Source organism: Panthera pardus, unplaced genomic scaffold, assembly GCF_024362965.1.
Source record: "Panthera pardus isolate Hobbes unplaced genomic scaffold, ASM2436296v1 HiC_scaffold_2, whole genome shotgun sequence".
NCBI classification, from domain to species: Eukaryota; Metazoa; Chordata; class Mammalia; order Carnivora; family Felidae; genus Panthera; species Panthera pardus.
This window is the reverse complement of record NW_026526765.1, coordinates 117,599,874-117,620,199: the sequence shown is the minus strand read 5'-3', so window position 1 is coordinate 117,620,199 and position 20,326 is coordinate 117,599,874. Positions and strand designations below refer to the sequence as shown.

General features: G+C 39.5%; 1 protein-coding gene across 9 annotated transcripts in view; it reads right to left on the bottom strand.

Moving 5' to 3' along the window:
• Nucleotides 1–20,326, bottom strand: part of PRELID2 (PRELI domain containing 2) — a 184,412-nt gene that overhangs the window by 152,178 nt on the left and 11,908 nt on the right. For all 9 annotated transcript variants that reach the window (XR_008423862.1, XM_053907380.1, XM_053907379.1 and 6 more), the window contains 3 exons: nt 18,449–18,506; nt 16,060–16,133; nt 13,276–13,436 (listed from right to left, as the gene is read on the bottom strand). Coding sequence is in view for 8 of the 9 variants with exons in the window: in XM_053907380.1 (XP_053763355.1) it covers nt 13,276–13,436; nt 16,060–16,133; nt 18,449–18,506 (293 nt within the window). In the remaining variant the exon portion in view is untranslated. The remainder of the gene's footprint in view (nt 1–13,275; nt 13,437–16,059; nt 16,134–18,448; nt 18,507–20,326) is intronic.

Below are 20,326 nucleotides of genomic sequence, written 5' to 3'. Positions count from 1 at the left end.
TCTCATGGTTTGCCCACATATCAAAGAATAACAGGGCAGTAAAGCAGGGTCATGCCCTACCATCACTGAAATGAGAGTTTATCCTAGTATATTTTAAGACTGCCAGAGAAGGAAATGTTGCACTTTCCCTCAATAATTCATTGACAAAGCACATCAGACATTTTCTTCCTACTACACATAGCTAACCTAAACCCCTCATGCTAGATAAGCCTTCTTTAAAGCTCCTGTGCAAAACACAGCAGGTTATACAACAATATACAGATTAATTTCAGCTCTTTAAAAAGAAGCAGAAGGAGAAAGAAAAAAAGATGGACGAATAGAAAGATGAATGGACAGAGCTGAAATATGAAAAGAATCTCTGGACATTAGAATCATGGGTGTTATCTCCTTATGTTCTTTTTACTAATTTTCTATAATATATATTACTTGGCAATCACCCAAATAGTAAGGACTTGAAAATCATTTATATATAAACAAAAAGTTATTCTTTTAAAGGCTCTGTGCTCCCAAGAACCATTCTCAGCAAAAGTACATGCTAACTTCTGACTTACCATTCACTTAAAATCTCATTAAGTCACCTCCTTGGCTTTCCCTTTCCAACACTATATAACCTCTGGTTTTTGTGCCTTTTGTTCTAAGATTTTCTACTGCCCCCAAACTTGTAGTGTTTGTTTCACTCAAGAGACATAAAGATGATTCAAGTTTTCCTACATCTATCTTTTATCTCTGTTATGTCTAAAGAAAGGATTGCATCACGTGATGCTATATATCCGGGGTCACTTTCACTCTTCAAAACCATATACTAGAGTGTATTATGTATCAGACACTATATTATCTTCTGAGGTTGTTACTTTTTTTTAATTTTTTAATGTTTATTTTATTTTTTGAGAGACAGAGTGTGAGCGGGGGAGGAGCAGAGAGTGAGAGAGACACAGAATCCGAAGCAGGTTCCAGGCTTTGAGCTGTCATTACAGAGCCCAACACGGGGCTGAAACCCACAAACCATGAGATCAAGACCTGAGCCCAAGTTGGATGCTTAACCGACTGAGCCACCCAGGCGTCCCTGAGGTTGTTACTCTTAAAACATTTTCTGTCTTTTATATGTGAGGAAATTGTGTAAAGAGAAGATAAATAACTTGTTCAAGATCATATAGCTTGGTTGCATGTAGATTCAGTATCCATTGCTTCAAAACCCCAGGCCTGCTCCTACATCCGTTAAAGACACCATCATCCTCCTAGTCTATGATATTAGAGGCCTCAGCGACTTGGAAGTAAACTCCCTTTCTAATCAACCCAAGCATTTAATCAGTCACCAGACTGTACTTATTTTTCTTCTAACGTCTCTCAACAGTCCGTGTCATTCTCTCCCCTGCTACTGGGAATGCCAGGGGTTAGCATAGCAATTTTCTCTTTCCAGGACCACAACTGCCTCTCAGGTGGATCCCTGTCTCCAGTGTGGACTCTCTATAATCCACACTGCCCAAAGCCAGTTTCCTAAACACATGCTGATCTAGTCACTGACTGTTCACTAAGTCACAGACAATAAACCCTGCATGCTCAGTTGAGATTCATCCATATTATTGCATGTAGCTGTCGTTTGTTCATTTTCATGGCTGCATAGTGTTCCGCTGTTTGAAAATACTCGCAATTATTTGTCCATTCTACTGAAGATGAACATTTTATAATGCATCCAGGTACATATGTACACAAGTGCCTCTAGACTACCTAACAGCTGAATTTCTGGGTTTGTCTTTACTAGATGATGTCAACGGTTTTTCTAGATAGTTGTATTTGTACATTTTTTATTGCCTCAATGGCAACTTCAATGGCTAGCCCCTGGTGGAAAATCAATAGCGCATTAGGAACAAAAGCATGGACAGAAGGAAAATGGGTGCAGAAGAGAAGGAAGCAAAAAAAATGGGCCAATTTATAGTTCATCTCAATACTTTTGTCAGGGAAATTGAATCAAGTATCTCAAGATTTCTACCTGCTGACATCAGTAAGGGGCAGCCCTCACCTGGCTAAGAGATAAGACACCACAGTATCTGGAAAATTATGTTAAAAGAGGAGGCTCACTCACTCACGCGGTGCCTGTATCCAGGCCACATCTATTGCTTTGTCCACAGGCAGGCGTAAGTCAACACAGAAGACAATGCAATCATGACAGGGAAAGAACACCTCAAACTTAGGAACACCTTTGTGAAAGTGAATGGCGGTGTGTACAATCAGTCTCCTACTTTTAGGTCATTTAAAAATGTGTTTCCTTCTGGATTTGGGAAAATTAAAAAGAAAAGCTCAGAGGAAATATGGATAAATTAATTCCCAGAGCACGCAGTCACCAGCTCTGAATCCTCAAAATGGCAGTTTCCGGGAAAGCGAAAGCTCTTAATGAGATCCTGTCCTTGAGTTATTGACTGGTTAGGTATGGCAAATCTTGCCTAATTGTTTTCATGATGGGAATTTAATTAAAGTGTCTTCGAGGGGGAAAAAAAGTTCCCACGGATATTCCTGTTGTGATGACATCTCAGTTCTAATCATGGTGATTTTGGAATTCTCCTGTAACCACAGAGGGGTAGCCCAAAAGAAAGGCAGGGTGTGCAGGTCAGGTTGCCTGCTCTTGCCCCTGCTAAGCCCCTGGGTCTAGCAGTCACACAGAGAATACATGAAATCCACCAAGCCAGAACACGTAGTCTGCCCCACCCCATCTGACCAAGCCCATTTATGCCATAATGTTTCTGCAGAGAACCCATTCAATTTACAGAGATCTCAAGTGCTAAGCAGTTGTCAGCCTACACACACACACACACACACACACACACACACACACACACACACAGAAAAAGACAACAGAGATTAAGGGTGGAGCTCCTGAAGTCAGATTACCTGGATTCACATCTCATCTCTAACCTGCCTAATAGGCAAGTCCCTGATGCTCTGTGATGTGCAGTCTCCTCAGTAAAATGGGATTAATGACACCTATGACACAGGTTGTTCCAAAGGTGAATAAGGTCTTATGTGTCAAGCACTCGAGGTGATATGGGTAACCATTCAATAAATGTTAGTTAATAATACTAACCCCACTACTATGACTACTCCTACAACTACTAATGCCATTTAATACTACCATCATTATTATTACCATTTACACAAAGACAAAAACAGTGTCTGAGAAGTTAAATGCTCACAGCACAAATTCCAGGTATGGTCAATCCCCAAACCTTCGTACCTCATTAACTTCTAGGTGACACTCAATCACCCTAAACCACTTGGAAATGAATCTCTCCCTCCCATTCTGGCATCCAAAGCCCTTCGGGCTCCAGAGCCCTCTCTTCTCACCAACCTCCTCCCCACCCTGCTATCACACATCACACATACACTCTGCACACCAGCCATGTGAAACCAAACACCCCACTAGCCTCTCTAACCCCCACTCCTAGAGCCCCCCACCCCGCCAAGCTGCTCTAACGCCTCCTGGGAATGGGTTATTAGCAACAGTCCTCATTATTAACAGTGAGCTGCAGCAGGGAATACTATAATGCTAAGGAATAATCAAATGGTGGAATCTCAGGAGCCCGATAGCCTAGTGGAGGTACTTATTTTAGGTCAGGGAGGCTCACTCTCTTAAAGCACAGTGTTTAAGAATTGATAACCAATTATAATAGGTTACACTTGTTAATAGCCTACTGTGGTAAAGCACTGTATTAAGTCCTTTATATACACACATTTCAGTTAATTCTCACAACAATCTTATGAGGTAATACAACCCCATATTACAGATTAAAAAAAAAACTGAGGTCCAAAGATGCAAATTTGTAAAGTCTCATAAAAATAAGTGACAGAACCACTATTTAAATCCACACGGTTAACCTCAGATCCCCTATCCCCACAATCCTACTACCTAGAAAAATGTCTATTCAGTGCAAGCTTACTGGCATCCTGAGTGGTGGGCAAAGTTTCAAAATCTGTAACAGTTTGTGAACCTGTCCAATCAGAGTCTTATCTTGGGATATCAGGCCTCCCAGTGCATCCCATTTGGTGCTGACTTCAAGGACACATCAGTCGCACCATGCTCACCTCTCAGAAGGGCTACCCACTTAGTTAAATGATCTGATGTCACTGGTTTTGAAGTTCTCAAACATTTAAAACAAGGAACCCTGAATTTTCGTTTTGCACTGGGCCTTGCAAATTGCGTAGCCATTCTTTTTTTTTTTTTTTTTTTTTTTTTTTTTGCGTAGCCATTCTTGATCCCAATTCCAAAGTAGGTCTATACAACACTGCCAACTGCCATGCCCTTGGGGAGTTTTCTGAGATGCTTAGAAATGCATGCTTCAGCTTAGCAATATCTAACCTAATAAATGCCTCAAACACATACAAACCCTTAGACTCATATATCTACTTCTAAAAATATGTCCTAAGCAAATAATCTTAGTTGAGGGCTTAGAGCAGCCTATAAAGATATTCCTCACATCATTATTTATAAGAGCAAATAACGAGAAATAATGCAAATGCCCAGCACATTTAATGAAACACACTAGAATAATTTTATCCAACGAATACATCTAAACAACCATAGAAAGTCATTTTAAAATGACACACTTAATAAGGAAAGACAGTCCCAAATGTAATGTTAAATTAATGTAAAAGTCAGAATACTATGTACAATAGGATTCCATGTTTGCAAAAGTGATTTTTCTGCAGAATGAGTAAATAAACTGTAGCAACTACAGTATGCTACCAACACTGGGGAAAAAAGTACTGATACACCTGGATGAGGCTCCCAGACACAAGATTTAGCAAAAGAAAACTGATACAACAGAGTATGGAGTCCATTCCACATGAAGACCAACAACAGGCAGCATTAAGCTATAAGGATGGAGGTCAGAATACTGGCTCCCTTTGGAGCCGCCAACTACTAGAAAAGCACACACCTGAAGAGGGTATGAACATAATCTGTTTTTTCTTACATGTATTTTGCAACTGTCCTACAATGAGCAGGAAATATGTGTAGAAAACAAACAAGAAAGATTATTTTAACGTATGATAATAAAGGACACCTGGAGAAAGACTCACCCAAACTAGACCTGTATGAGGGGCCAGGTTTTCCTACCTTCAGACAAGAGTCTGTTGAGTCATCCTAGAGCAGAGGGATATTACCCCATAAATTATCCCCTAAATTCCTCCCAATTCTCCAACCCTCTTGAGGTCAGGCACATAGAATGGAGCTGCCTCCACCTCCTGCACAGAAAAGGTCTCAAAATATAGCTGTTTAAATGCAGACCAGGAAACTGACCTCAGCCTGGCTTTTTTATTCTCCATCTCCTTGCCTAGCTACCACTATTACCCTTGATTGGAAAGACAACAACCAAGCTCCCAGGTGTCAGTTCTCAACCCGATGTAGGAGGCACATCCTGAGACCAAGCAGATGGGCATCAGATTCCTGGTGTGCTGTCTTAAGACCTTTAGGTTGTTCTGCCGGATATCCATGCATGTGATAAAATACTGTCATTTTTAATACTCAACCTATTTATTTACTACAGATGTAAGTGCTGCAAGAAAGAAAATCTAATCAGCACCTCTGATCCAAAAGAGGAAACAATGCAACACAATTTTGACACTAATCAGAGTCACTGAAGTCTCCCTTCTTCCTCCCTTCCTTCCACTAACAACACCTTCCTTGCATAAATTCAAGAAGGCCCTCAACTGAATTTTGTTGAACTTTCCAAGAGGGTGTTTCTAGTAAAAAGTGTTTACCTGTTTGCTGAAGGGCCAGATTATCAACTGGTCATGCTATACAACACTGACAGGTTTCAGCAGTATGTTTGCAGGATACTGACTAATTACCAGGGGCTCCCAAATCTAAGTGCACAACAGATTCACCTGAAGAACTTAAGAACCATTGATTCCCAAGAGACAGCCCCAGGCCTACACAACTAGAGCCAACACAATGAATCTACATGTTTAACCTTCCCCCTGAATCCTGCACTGATACACAGCCCAAACCAAAGGGCAAGGAGGATGAGAATAAAAAGTCAAAAGGCACCAACTAAGGTATTTCAAAAGTTCTTACTCATACATGGCATCGGATGCTCCCCCTAGCCCAACATCCTTGTTTCCGATTCAATCATCACCTCTATTTCAATAAAACAGCTTAGTCTGCTTTTCAAAGTTAGTACCTTTAAGGGGCCCCCTCCCTTTGAAAACAGCATTTACTCACCATTAGTTCCAACAACTTTCATTGTCTACTGCCTTATACCCTCCAAGTATAGAGCATTCCCCTTTATTGTCTTATTAAATCTTCACATTATGAGGGAGTTCAGGCCAGCTCTGTCCCTTTTCCCAAAGTCAAACTGTATATATAAGTGATCAAGCAGCAAAAATCAGAAGCAAGGTCTCCTATTAACAGTTCAAGATTTCCTCTACATTGAATCCCTACCAAATCATATTGGACGTTCCCACTTTGCACTTGCCCCTCCTGACAATTCCATCCCTTTTCACTTCCCTCATCCCCATTTCAGCCCATAAGAAGCAAGACCTGCCATTCAATGAACAAATAACACAGAGCACTGTCTGCAAGCAGCTGAGCACTGACCTACAGTGTCCTCGGGATCCTAGTATACACAGGATGGGGAGGGTATCCTCAGTATACACCAGGATAGGGAGGCAGAGAAGACTCCAACTATGTAAACACAAATATAAAAAGCACATGAGTACCTTTTCCAGGGCAGTGTTACTGAGCCAAAAATCAGATTCCTGCCCAGATGTCATATTTACACAGAAAAGGCCCTGTTGCTCAGTTTCTGTAACTGGCAGTGCATTCTGGTAATTGTCTGATCACCCACTGGTGCCCTGGAAATTAAGGCCAATATGAGCATAGGGAGTCATGTTTTAGGATGAATACGGTGGTATTTATCCAGGCTATTTGATAGCTATACCCTCAAGCCCTTTACTGTTAGGAATGGAGCTTAGAAATAATTCCTAAGTAAAGTTAACAAAGCCAGAATATTTTAATACTTCAGTGAAAGCAAGTTTGAAGGCCAACCAAAAAGGCTGGTGCCCAACACACAGAAATCACCAAACTGTCAAATCTGCTACTAGGAAAAAAAAAAAAAAAAAAGCAAGGAAAAAATGGATACACACACACACACACACACACACACACACAAAATGCCCAACAATCAAGCCCCTCAAAACATGCAACTTACACTATTTGTGATTCACCAGATGAACACTCAAGACTTCAGATGTTCTAACGCAGAAATTGAAAATAAAAAGTACAAAATGTTTTACATCTTATTAGAATGAAGAATATTCATGTGTGTAACTTCAATTATAATGAAAATTTTATGAACTAAAAACAGCTGCTCATCCCATTAATTTAATCTGGGTGTAAAGTCTGATTTGGGCATTTTTGTTCCTTTTACTACATTCCAGGAAGAACTTCTTTGATATTTCATAAATGTGTGTTGGATATATCCAATGTTATTAGCCCACACTCTCCTAGACTGCCCATTTTAAATCTCAGAAATAAGGTTTATATTATAAGCATCAGTGAATAAGCAAAAGCTAGATGGGTAAAGATACGGGCCACTAACATACTCAACGCTGAGCATGAGAGAATGGTCTGGTTCATCTAAAGCAAAAACAAACCCAGCTTGGCAACATCATCAACAGAGTGAGTCTCCACTGATGATAAGAACTAATACCTTGTTTCAAGATAACAGAAAAGTTATGACTTACCCCCGAACTTATAAAGAGCAAAGCCCAAAAAAATACTTTTACAAGGTGACTGTCTTTTTAGAATTGCTTGGATAAAGTAAATGTCCATCATTAAAGCCAAATCAAATGTGTATCCATTACATTTCCACATAGTACTGTAAAAATCAATTAGAAGGTAAAGAATCAGAAACTACTGAATAGATATATTTTTGAAAATAGGACCAAACACAAAATAGTAAGAAATTAAAAAGTTTATCTTCAAATGTAAGGTTTATGCAAGTGGAAAGCATGCCTCTCCCAGTGAGGAGCTCACAGTGCCAGAGCTGGTGTGCTTGAAGAAACATGAAATCACAATGTAGCTCTTGCCCAAGAAGATGCCACAAACTGCAGAGACATCAGCGGGAAGCCAAAAGTGGATCTATCTGAGGAAACATTGATCAAGGCTTCTTGATCTTAAAAAAAAAATTGAAAAAAAAATTGCCCATATTTCATTTTCTGGGTATAGTGGCTAGCCATTCTTCTCACATTCCATGGCAAAGAATGGGAAAGAAAGTAATAACGTGTCCTTCTTTCTTTGATGTCCCCCCCCAAGACTACCCACTCATTTAGAAAGTCTGCCTAAAATCCCTTGCTTAAATCCATGTCAAGAGCTAAGAAAACAAGTATCCTAGAGTCTAGATCACAACTATCAACACATCATCTCCTGCTCAGAAACCTTCATGTGGCTGCTGGTTACTGAATGGACAAGATCCCTCCTGCATAACCTGGGATCCAAAGCACTCTACAGTTTGATATAAATCAATCCTTTATAAACATCCATATTCCTACCTCCTCACTTTGCTTGAGGTGGGATCCATGATACCTGGACTCACACCTTGGTGGCAACTTACTTTCATCGTGGGTAAGTTCTTTAACCTGAGCTTTAAAACACTGCAGGGGAAGGATCTAGCTTTGACCTTGACACAGTAGGTATCAATAAAGATTGGCCTACTGTCTCAAAAATGTAAAAGAGAGTGTTTGGGACAGGACAAGAATATAACAAAGAAAGAAGAAAAAAGTGTAATTGGTCAACCTTTTTTATGTAGCAATCTGATAATATGTATCAAAATATAACATTTGGCCCAGAAATCCAATTTTGTTCTATCTACCTTAAAAGGTTATTGAATAAGTACAGAAACAGGTAATTATAGGGACTTCATCACAGCATTATTTGTAACAACAAAAATACTGAGAAACAATCTAAATGCCAATGAGGGGGCTGGCTAGGTGGCTGAGTCAGTTAAGCATCAGAGTCTTGATTTCAGCTCAGGTCGTGATCTCATGGTTTGTGGGATCAAGCTCCACAGCAAGCTCTGCACCAAAAGCACAGAGACTGCTTGAAATTCTCTCTCTCTCTCCATCTCTTTCAAAATAAATAACTTAAAAATAAATAAATTAATTAATTAATTAATTAAATAAATAAAATAAATGCCAATTAGGAATGAACCAAAAAAATTATGTAAGCAGACACTATTGTTAGGTAATAAAACTTTTTTCCCCAAAACTGTTTAGTATTTTTAACAAGATGTACGTATCCCATTTTCTAGGATCAGAGCATTTAAAAATAATTTTTAAAAAAGACACAAAGGAAAGAAGTCCTGAAGAATGTTTTCCTTGGATTCTTGGAGCCAATTATAAGTTTATGAATCATTGATAAAGGTTCAGATCAGAGTAGCCAATAGCCTGGATATTTGAGAAAATAGAGGCTAAAACAAGACGGATGAAAGACTTTTATTTTCTACATAAAATCAGACAATTCTGTCCTTTTACTACTCCCATGAACAAAAAAACAAAAAACAAAAAAACTCCTCTATTCTCTGGCCACAGCTTTTATACTTAATCCCAAACATCTATGTTTATGTGAAGCTCTTGCCTTGGGGAAGGCTGAGGAAAACAAACTACGGGGTAGTTCCAGGCAAACCCACCCCAGATGCTAATAAGATGTGGCATTCACACTCATTCAGTGTGGGGCTGGAGGATTTCAGAATTATCACTCAAGGACCAAAATTATGAGGAATGGTAATGATTTGCACAAGTGATGGGGCTGCAGAATGGATGTGAGATTTGGGAGTTCTAGTTATTTGAACTTGAGAGTCTTACTATTTCCATTAAAATGACAAGTGAACAAAAACTTCAAATCATACAGAATAACAAAAAACAGTAAATTATCCTCTGAAATCAGAGCTCACAGCAATAATCACTATTAACACCTGATGCGTGTTATATTTTGCTTTTGTTTTTAAACCTATCTCAAAGAAATTATTTCTCACCCATTATTGACAAAAAAATTTTAAAGGTATGTTAACTTTTGGCTATAGGGAAATGACCTCTCACCATAAACTTCACCCTTTTAAAGTGTACAACTCATTGTTTTTGGTTTATTAAAAGTCATGCAACCCATCAACCATCAACACTAGTTCTGGAATATTCTCATCACCTCAAAAAGAAACTCCATACCCATTAGTAGTCACTGCCCACTCTTCCTCGTTGCCCATAGCAACCATTAATCTATTTTCCATCCTTGTGGATTTACCAATTCTGAAAATTTCAAATAAAATGACTCCTACGATATGTAGCCTTTTGTAACTGGCTTCTTCCACTTAGCATAATGTTTTCAAGCTTCACCCAAGTTATAGCATGGGTCAGAATTTCTTTCATTTTTATGGCTGAATAATATTCCATGTATAAGTATACCACAATTGGTTATATATTCATCAAGTGATGGACATTTGGTTTCCACATTCTGCCTATTATGAATAACGGTGCTATAAACACTCCTGTATAAGTTTTTGTGTTTTCACAAAACACGTATGTTTTCAATATTGTACAGAATTGCTGGGTCAAGTGGTAACTCTGTTTCTTTTCTGAGGCACTGAAAAACTGGTTTCCATAACAGCTGTACCACTCACATCCCTATCAGTGCTGTGTGGGGTTCGGCTTTCTCCCCACCCTTTCCAACACTTGTTACCATGTATCTTCTTTATTACAGCCATCCTAGCCATCAAGCCACACTTGAAGTGGTATCTCATTGTGATTTTGATTTGCACTTCTGGATGAATAACGATGTTGAGCATCTTTTGATGCACCTGTTGACCATCAACCTACATTTCTGGAGGAGTATCTACTCAAAGTTTTTGCCCATGTTTTAGTTAGACTTTTTTAAGATTCAAGTATAATTAACATACAGTGTTAGACTAGTTTCAGGTGTACAATATGATTCAACAATTCTATATGTTACTCAGTGCTCATCACAATAAGTATACACTCTCATGTATTATGGATATATATATTACCGGATATATGGTTTACAAGTATCTTCTCCCATTCTCTGGAGTGTCTTTTGACCTTCTTGACAGTCCTTTGAAGCACAAAAGTTTTTAATTTTGATGTCAATTTCACCTATTTTGTCTTTTGTTGCTTGGACTGTGGGGGTCACATCTAAGAGATCACTACCTAATCCAAGATCATAAACATTTTTGCCTATGTTTTCTCCTAAAAGTTTTATAGCCTTAACTCTCATTTAGGTCTTTGATCCATTTTCAATTAACTTTGTATTTTTTGTGAGACAGAAATCCAACTTAATGCTTTCGTTTGTGGCTATCCAGTTGTGACAGCACCAATTTTTGAGGAGAATATTCTTTCCTCATGGAATAGTCTTGGCATATAGCTTTTTAAAATCCTCCTTAAAGGTTCTATAGCTTGATGGTGGCCCTGGTTCCACAACTGTGTCAAAACTCTTTGAAATGTACGTTTAGAACAATAAAATTATTGTATGTAAATAACACACTCAATAAACCTAACAACTTTCACATATAGGACAAATAAGGGATCACATACTTCACAAATACTATACTATCTATAATAAAGACAAACTGGAAACCATCTGAACCTCTATCAAAAAAAATATTTAAACAGATGTAGAACAATCACAGGATTGAATACCATGCAACAGTACAATGGAATAAGCTAGGTTTTATATATATTAAATGGATAAAGTTCTGTTAAGCAAAAAAGATTAGTGTACAATGGCTGACACGGAATGAAAGCAACTATGCAAAAAAAGACATACAAAACCAGGCTATACAGGCTCTGTGAATATACATGTAGTACCTAATGGTATCTCTTAAAAGTCTGGAAGAATACTTAGTACACTGATAACACTCGCTGCCTCTGGAGAGAGCAAACAGGCCCCAAGACTGAACAGGGTGATCAGAAAGGAGTTGACAAAAATGAAGTATTGGGACCTCATCAAAATAAAAAGCTTCTGCACAGCGAAGGAAACAATCAGCAAAACTAAAAGGCAATCGACAGAATGGGAGAAGATATTTGCAAATGACATATCAGATAAAGGGTTAGTATCCAAAATCTATAAAGAATTTATCAAACTCAACACCCAAAAAACAAATCATCTAGTGAAGAAATGGGCAAAAGACATGAATAGACACTTCTCCAAAGAAGACATCCAGATGGCCAAATGACATGTGAAAAAGTGCTCAACATCACTCATCATCTGGGAAATACAAATCAAAACCACAATGAGGTACCACCTGACACCTGTCAGAATGGCTAACATTAACAACTCAGGCAACAACAGATGTTGGCAAGGATGCGGAGAAAGAGAATCTCTTTTGCACTGCTGGTGGGAATACAAGCTGGTGCAACCACTCTAGAAAACAGCATGGAGGTTCCTCAAAAAGTTAAAAATAAAACTACCCCATGACCCAGCAAATGCACTACTAGGCATTTATCCAAGGGATACAGTGTACTGTTTTGAAGGGACACATGCACCCCCATGTTTATAACAACACTATCAACAACAGCCAAAGTATGGAAAGAGCCCAAATGTCCATCGATGGATGAATGGTTAAAGATGTGAGATATATATATATATACACACACACACACACACACACACACACACACACACACACACACAATGGAGTATTACTCAGCAATCAAAAAGAATGAAATCTTGCCATTTGCAACTATGTGGATGGAACTAAAGGGTATTATGCTAAGCAAAATTAGTCAGAGAAAGACAAATATCATATGGCTTTACTCCTATGAGGACTTGAAGATACAAAACAGATGAACATAAGGGAAGGGAAGCAAAAATAAAAACATGGACGGGGACAAAACATAAGAGACTTTTAAATATAGAGAACAAACAGAGGGTTACTGGAGGGGTTGTGGGAGGGGGGATGGCTAATGGGTAAAGGGCTTAAGGAATATTCTCCTGAAATCATTGTTGCACCATGTGCTAACTAATTGGAAGTAAATTATAAAAAATAAATTATAGAGGGAAAAAAAAGGCAAGGAGTTGAATGCTGCTATTTTCCCCCATAGAGAAATCTACTTATTAACTACTTGTGTGGTTACAGATTAATAATGTGTAACTTATGTAGTTGTAAACAGAGGTTGTAAGTATGCAATCAAAACTTTTTAATGTATGAGCTCATATGTGCATCCCTGCACCCAATACACACACACACACACACACACACACACAGGGGGTCTTACCAGTTTGGATTTTCCACACTTTCCCGGAAGACAGACTCTTCCTTCATGGATGCATACTGTGTCCATGTAAGACAGTGACTCCGTATAGCCATGTTTCTTTCCTGAGGATTGAGCCACGATTCCTCTTCCAACTGGATACTAGGTACCTTTAAAATGCTCACCTGTCCAACAGAGAGTGGGTGGCTTTCTCAAATGAGGAAGGCTACAGAAGGACGGAGTCCAGAGTTGCTTTTAGTCTTGGATAATTAAGAGGACAAGTGATCCTGATATACAAATGATGGCTCACCAATGGCTGTGACTTCTTGATAATCAAACATACCATGACCTTACTAAATGCTGGTGAGGACATGCAAATGACCCAGGATTTATGCGAGCTGTATAGTCTCTGGCCTGATTTCCCTAACTGCTAAACACTAAGCAAATTATCAGCCTCCTTCGTGTCTCCTCCAGGGCTGGTTATGGCCTTCTTAAATTGATGGACACTAATTGGGCCCACTTATGGGCTCACATGCAAGACAATATCAGATAAAATATTTTCTTCATTTTAAACTCTGTCCAATACCTTGAAATGTATGTTTTCTGAGGTGGAGGAGACATGGGAAACTACAGCACTGTACAAGTCAGAGGTGTCCTTAAATTATTTAAGAATTGAGATACAAGACAAAGTTGAATGTCTTTTTAAATAATAGATTCAAAGGGTGTATATAGGGCAAAGGCAGGGTATAAACCCTGTAGAAAAAGCCAGTCATAATTTGTTGTATTCACTGCAACACATTTTAGCATCTGGAAAATAAAGTTCTTTTTTACTGTCGTATCAGCCTTCTTTCCTCCAAAGAATATGACAGAATCTTAATCCAGGATAAGGAAGTGATAGAAGCCATCACTCTTTCTAATACAGCAAACAAGCACAGCAATATCATCTGCAAGCTAACTGGCTTCTACATCACCAAAGGAATCACTTCTGGGTAGAAATAATGATCTGAGACATTTTAAGAAGTGCACATCAAGATGTTCTCCTCTTGGGGCGCCTGGGTGGCTTGGTCGGTTAAGCGTCCGACTTCGGCTCAGGTCATGATCTCGCGGTCCGTGAGTTCGAGCCCAGCATCGGGCTCTGTGCTGACAGCTCAGAGCCTGGAGCCTGTTTCAGATTCTGTGTTTCCCTCTCTCTCTGCCCCTCCCCTGTTCATGCTCTGTCTCTCTCTGTGTCAAAAATAAATAAACATTAAAAAAAAAAAAAAAAAAGATGTTCTCCTCTTATTTCCTAATGACTCAAAAAGGACTCTTGTCGGGGCTCCTGGGTGGCTCGGTCGGTTAAGTGTCTGACTTCGGCTCAGGTCATGATCTCGCGGTTTGTGAGTTCGAGCCCCGCATCGGGCTCTGTGCTGACAGCTCAGAGCCTGGAGCCTGTTTCGGATTCTCTGTCTCCCTCTCTCTCTGCCCCTCCCCTGTTCACATGCTGTCTCTCTCTGTCTCAAAAATAAATAAACGTTAAAAAGGACTCTTGTCAATAATCCCTCCATGATTCAAGCAATGTTATTAAAAATTCCCGCTTACCTTTGCCAACAATCACCAGAGTGCTTAAGGATTTCAAAGAGAGAAAACAACTTGCTATCATGAAGATTTCAACATCACCACCATTACTTTACAGAAATACACACAAAAAGACTTACAGAGAGCACTGAGAAGATTATAGTCCCTGAAATAACTGTATTCTCTGACAGTGACATAGAATCTGAAGCTTTTATCTTCCTTGCTGAAGATGAGACTAAATATTTACCATCTGTTTACTTCTGATCATTCTTATCTAAGAGTCTTATCTAACCACAGACAGATGAGAAAACATGGTCACTTCCTGCAAAATGTCCAAGACATCTTTAAAATAATTGTAGACCCTCTGGAAAACAGTGTGGAGGTTCCTCAAAAAATTAAAAATAGACCTACCCTATGACCCAGCAGTAGCAATGCTAGGAATTTACCCAAGGGATACAGGAGTACTGATGCATAGGGGCACTTGTACCCCAATGTTTATAGCAGCACTCTCAACAATAGCCAAATTATGGAAAGAGCCTAAATGTCCACCAACTGATGAATGGATAAAGAAATTGTGGTTTATATACACAATGGAGTACTACATGGCAATGAGAAAGAATGAAATATGGCCCTTTGTAGCAACGTGGATGGAACTGGAGAGTGTGATGCTAAGTGAAATAAGCCATACAGAGAAAGACAGATACCATATGGTTTCACTCTTATGTGGATCCTGAGAAACTTAACAGAAACCCATGGGGGAGGGGAAGGAAAAAAAAAAAAAAAAGAGGTTAGAGTGGGAGACAGCCAAAGCATAAGAGACTCTTAAAAACTGAGAACAAACTGAGGGTTGATGGGGGTGTGAGGGAGGGGAGGGTGGGTGATGGGTAGTGAGGAGGGCACCTGTTGGGATGAGCACTGGGTGTTGTATGGAAACCAATTTGACAATAAATTTCATATATTGAAAAAAAATAAAAAATAAAATAAAATAAAATAATTGTAGACCATCTCTATGTCCACTAAGAGCCCTCCACAAAAGAGAAGCAGAAACAGGAGGGGGAAAAAAAAACTATCTCCCGTGGCATCTGCCAAAACTGAGGTTAGGTATGAGAGTGCTTTCTTCCTCTGAGGAGCTGTGAGGTCCAACTGGGAAAGTTCTAACACGCCTGGACATCAGAAAATGCCATCTCTTTCCAGGACTGTGTGAAAATCACCCAGTGTCACACCAAATCTGATTAAATTTTAAAATGAATTTACCTTCCTTAAAATTTCTGGAACCACATTCTGACAGACTGCAATCCTCTTTCTATAGATGATCCCTGTTGACACATCTAGAAACAGAAAATTTTTACACTCAAAAAATGTTTTAAGGATATGTACTCCTATCCTAATGTCAACAAAACTTTTCATTTTGCTGTCAGTTTTCTCTATGTAGAATTCCTAGAGAAAAATGTTTAACTCAAAACTCAGTATCCCTGACCACTTTTCTGGGCCAAATCATTCCAAATACACTTATCTGTAATCAAGGAATAAGGGTGAGGCAGCTACTCACTCTGCATGCTCTAAAGTCAGAGAGAAGGAATCACAAACTGTTCACTGCTCTGGATTATCAATGTCAACACTCCAATGACAAGGGCCAATGAGACTTCTGCTCAAGTCCAATATAGATGTTTTCACAAGAATATGGAGAATCTGATTCTGCCACATTCTGCACCAAACATGTTTTCAAGCACAGATTTCTAGGTACACAATGTAAACCTACAATTAATTATATTAGCCATAGTCTTCACTTATAAAGAAACAGATTCCCTGTGACTGGCACTACTCTGTTTTGGAACAGAGTTTCCAAAAATGTAAAAAGCACACAACAAATGTGAATTAAGAAAAGGGGAGTCCAAGTCATAGAAAAAAATAAACTCTGAAGTATTATCTTTTGGCCTGTAAATTACTGTGACTCAGCCAAGCTCCTGCAGGGTTTCTCAAATCTCTGGCTATAATAGCCCGGACAGTGCAAACATCCAGACTGCCCAGAAGCCACTGACAGGGTGAGGAGTGGGTTTGTCTCCTGCCCACTGGCCTTCCTTCAGCCAGCTTATCCAATGTTTGCAGCACACCCACTTAAAATGGATTAGCCACTCCTGCAGGCAACGATGCTCCCGTCAATGGTAGAAATCATAATTAATGTTCCTATACCACTTTGGAATACACATATTGTTCTTTCATTTGATCTTCATAACAACCTAAAGCAGGATTAATATTATTTTCCCATTTAATAAGCGAAGAAACAGAGCCTCGAAGAAGTTAGGTCATGCAGGGAGTACCAAAATCAAGGCTTGAAACCAGATTTCTCTGATGCCCCATCACAAGTTTCTCTCACACTGAGTGCAGACACATGAAAAAAATGTTTTTTAAAATCTATTAATAGAGTATGGACACAAAGAAAATACCTTCACAAGCAAAAGACAGTTTTTGTGTTTACCAAGCACAGAGAAGACTTCAGAGTCACGTAACAAACAGTGGCATCTCACACATTTTCTCAGAAGGCTCAAGAGCGTGTCAGAAGTGGGCCTGGGTGTCTCCAAATGTTTACACACTGATTATGTGCCTCACCAGAACTTCCTATGTGGCCCAGTTCTCAAGTCCAGGCAATGAAAGTGAAAAATTATTCCAGGGAAATACAAATGACAGAGAGCAGTGGAGACTCCTACGCTCTAGTCTAGGGGTGAATAAACCTTTCCTGTAAAAGGCCAAATGGTAAATATTTTATGCTTTATGGTATGAACAGTCTTGTTGCAACAACTTAACTCTGCTCTTGTCGCCAAGAAGAAGCCATAGAAGATATGTAAACAAGTGGGCACGGCTGTATGTCAATAAAACTTTATTCACAAATTCAAGCAGGACAAGCATAGCTTGCCCACCCCTGCGCTGGTCAATATGGAATCATATTCTATAATATAATCACTTTACAATCACATCTTACATACATGCTACTAATCACAAATGTTTTGTCGTATATACAATGATACATGAATATATTATAGGGATATAGTCATGTGACCTTGGGCAATTTATTTAACCTCTCAGTACCTTGATTTCTTCATACATTAAAAGGCAGTAATAATAATACATATCCCAAACATTATTCTGCAGATTAAAGGAGTTAATAAGAGTGCCTGGCACATATTAAATGCTCAGAAATGTTGGCTGTTACTATTGTCATCAGTCATTAATTGAGTGACAAAAGCATATTAAACAAGGCTTCTACTGCTGCTTTAAATGCTGGGTACTCTTCTCTGTCACCTCAAATACAGAAATACACCTGTTCTCATATCTGTTTAAAAGGTAATAGGCTGGGGCACCGGGGTGGCTCACTCAGTTAAGCGTCTGACTCTCGATCTCAGCTCAGGTCATGATCTCACAGTTTGTGAGTTCAAGCCCCACATCCGGATCTGCGCTGACAGTGTGGAGACTGCTTAGGATTCCCTCTCTCTCCCTCTCTTTGCCCTTCTCCCATTCACTCTGTCTCTCTCTCAAAATAAAAAATAAACTTAAAAAAAGAAAAACAGGCTACACACACACACACCTTGACAAACATCACTATTACTTAATGATCATCACTGAAGTGAGGTATATTCAGAGAACTTACCTCTTTTTTCCTCCACAGTTATTACAGAGATGACATTTTTATCCATGGGGTTGGGATACTAAATGAAAACACATAAAGAAGAATTACCATTCATCCTTCACCAAAATGAATTACCTCACAGTAACCACAGTTATTTGCAGGAACGGTAAATATTTTCCAAGCAACTCTACGGCCAGTTTTCAATCAAGGCCCTTCATTGTACTACTTCGGCCTAGATAAGTAAGAAGCTATCATGAATTGAACTTGTATAAATCCAGGGGAAACCTTTAGATCCAACACAGCCCTGGGCAGAGAAGGAAGGGTTAGGTTAATCTAATTAATAAGTATTACTATTAGTATGGAACCAGCCTGGCCTAAATGAAGAGTGTCCTTTGTAGCAGGCACTGTGCTACATGCTTTACTCACTTACATGTTCTTGTTTATTTTTTTAAGTTTATTTATTTCGAGAGGGGGGTTGGTGGGGGGATGGGTGCAGAGAGAGAGAGAGAGAGAAAGAGAGAATCCCCAGCAGGCTCCATGCTGTCAGCATGGAGCCTGCCGTGGGGCTCGATCTCACAAACCATGAGATTGTGACCTGAGCCAAAATCAAGAGTTGGATGCTCAACTGACTGAGCCACCCAGGTGCCCCTACATAACCTTGTTTAAATCCCAAAACAGCTTCTCTGCTGTGGCTGGGTCATATGTTATCATTACTTCATCTGCCAGAAATGGAAACTGGATAAAGGTTAGAGTTTAGGGTCACCCAGCTAGTTAGTGGGAGAGGCGTGAAATTAAACCAGGCCTAATACACAGTGAACCTTCCATTATGATTGGGTACCACTGCCTGGCAGCTGGTTTAGCATCAGAGGAAAATAATCAGAAGTAGTCTACTCCAGGTGCTCAATGATCATTTATCTATTAATTCCCCAGAAAGACAATTTGGATAAAAGAAGGCTGGAAAAAGCTATCATTTTTGTCACAGGCAGTTTACATACATTATTTCATTTTAATTCTCAAAACAATACCATGAGGTAAATGCTGCTTTTTCCCTTTTACATGTGAAAAATAAGGCCCGGATAAACTAAGTAATATGCTCAAAATCACCCAGCTAGTTAGCACTGAGATTATAATCTACCCATAGATATTTTCTATTGCCTTCTAAACCTGCCTACCTAACCTACCCTTGAATGACCTCAGAATTACTCAAATCCAACCCTTTCTATTGCTCAGGTGCAAAGAGAAAGACTTCAGGGGTGAAAGGACTTCCCCATAAGACAAGGGGGCCCCTGGTCCAAGCCTGCAGAGCACTCCTTGGGCTCTTTGCCCAAAGACTTACACTGCTTCATCATGTGATCAAACCTGCAAAAAAAATGACAGGAAGTCTTATCCAAGACATCAATAAGTGCGGAAAGGGAAGGAGAGCAGTGAAAAGGCTGAAGAGCAGGAAAAGAGGGGCCTTCCACTTGATGAGCTTCAAGTCTCTGGAACCCCAGGAAATGGTATATGTTACCCAGGGTGTGGGTCTCCCATATCTCACACAGGTACCTGCATGCACACGTGTGGGGCGGGGGGGGGGGAAGGGAGGGAGTTGGCTGACTGATTGATTTCAGAGAAAAGGGTCCATTACCTACATTATTAAAGATATCTGTGGCCCCAAAAGACACTGGATGAGAACAGAGACTCTATGAGAACAGGAATATGATCTATTTCAGTCACTCCTGTAACTCTACCACTAGCACAGTGTATGACATATAGTAGGCACTCAATAAATTTTTGCTGAATGAATGAATGATTAGGAAGATGAACCTCTCTCCCTAGGGGGCCAATTTAGAAAATAAACCTTATTTTGTTTGGAGAATTATCTATGAAGAGAACAGATGATCAGTTCTCTCTGGTCAG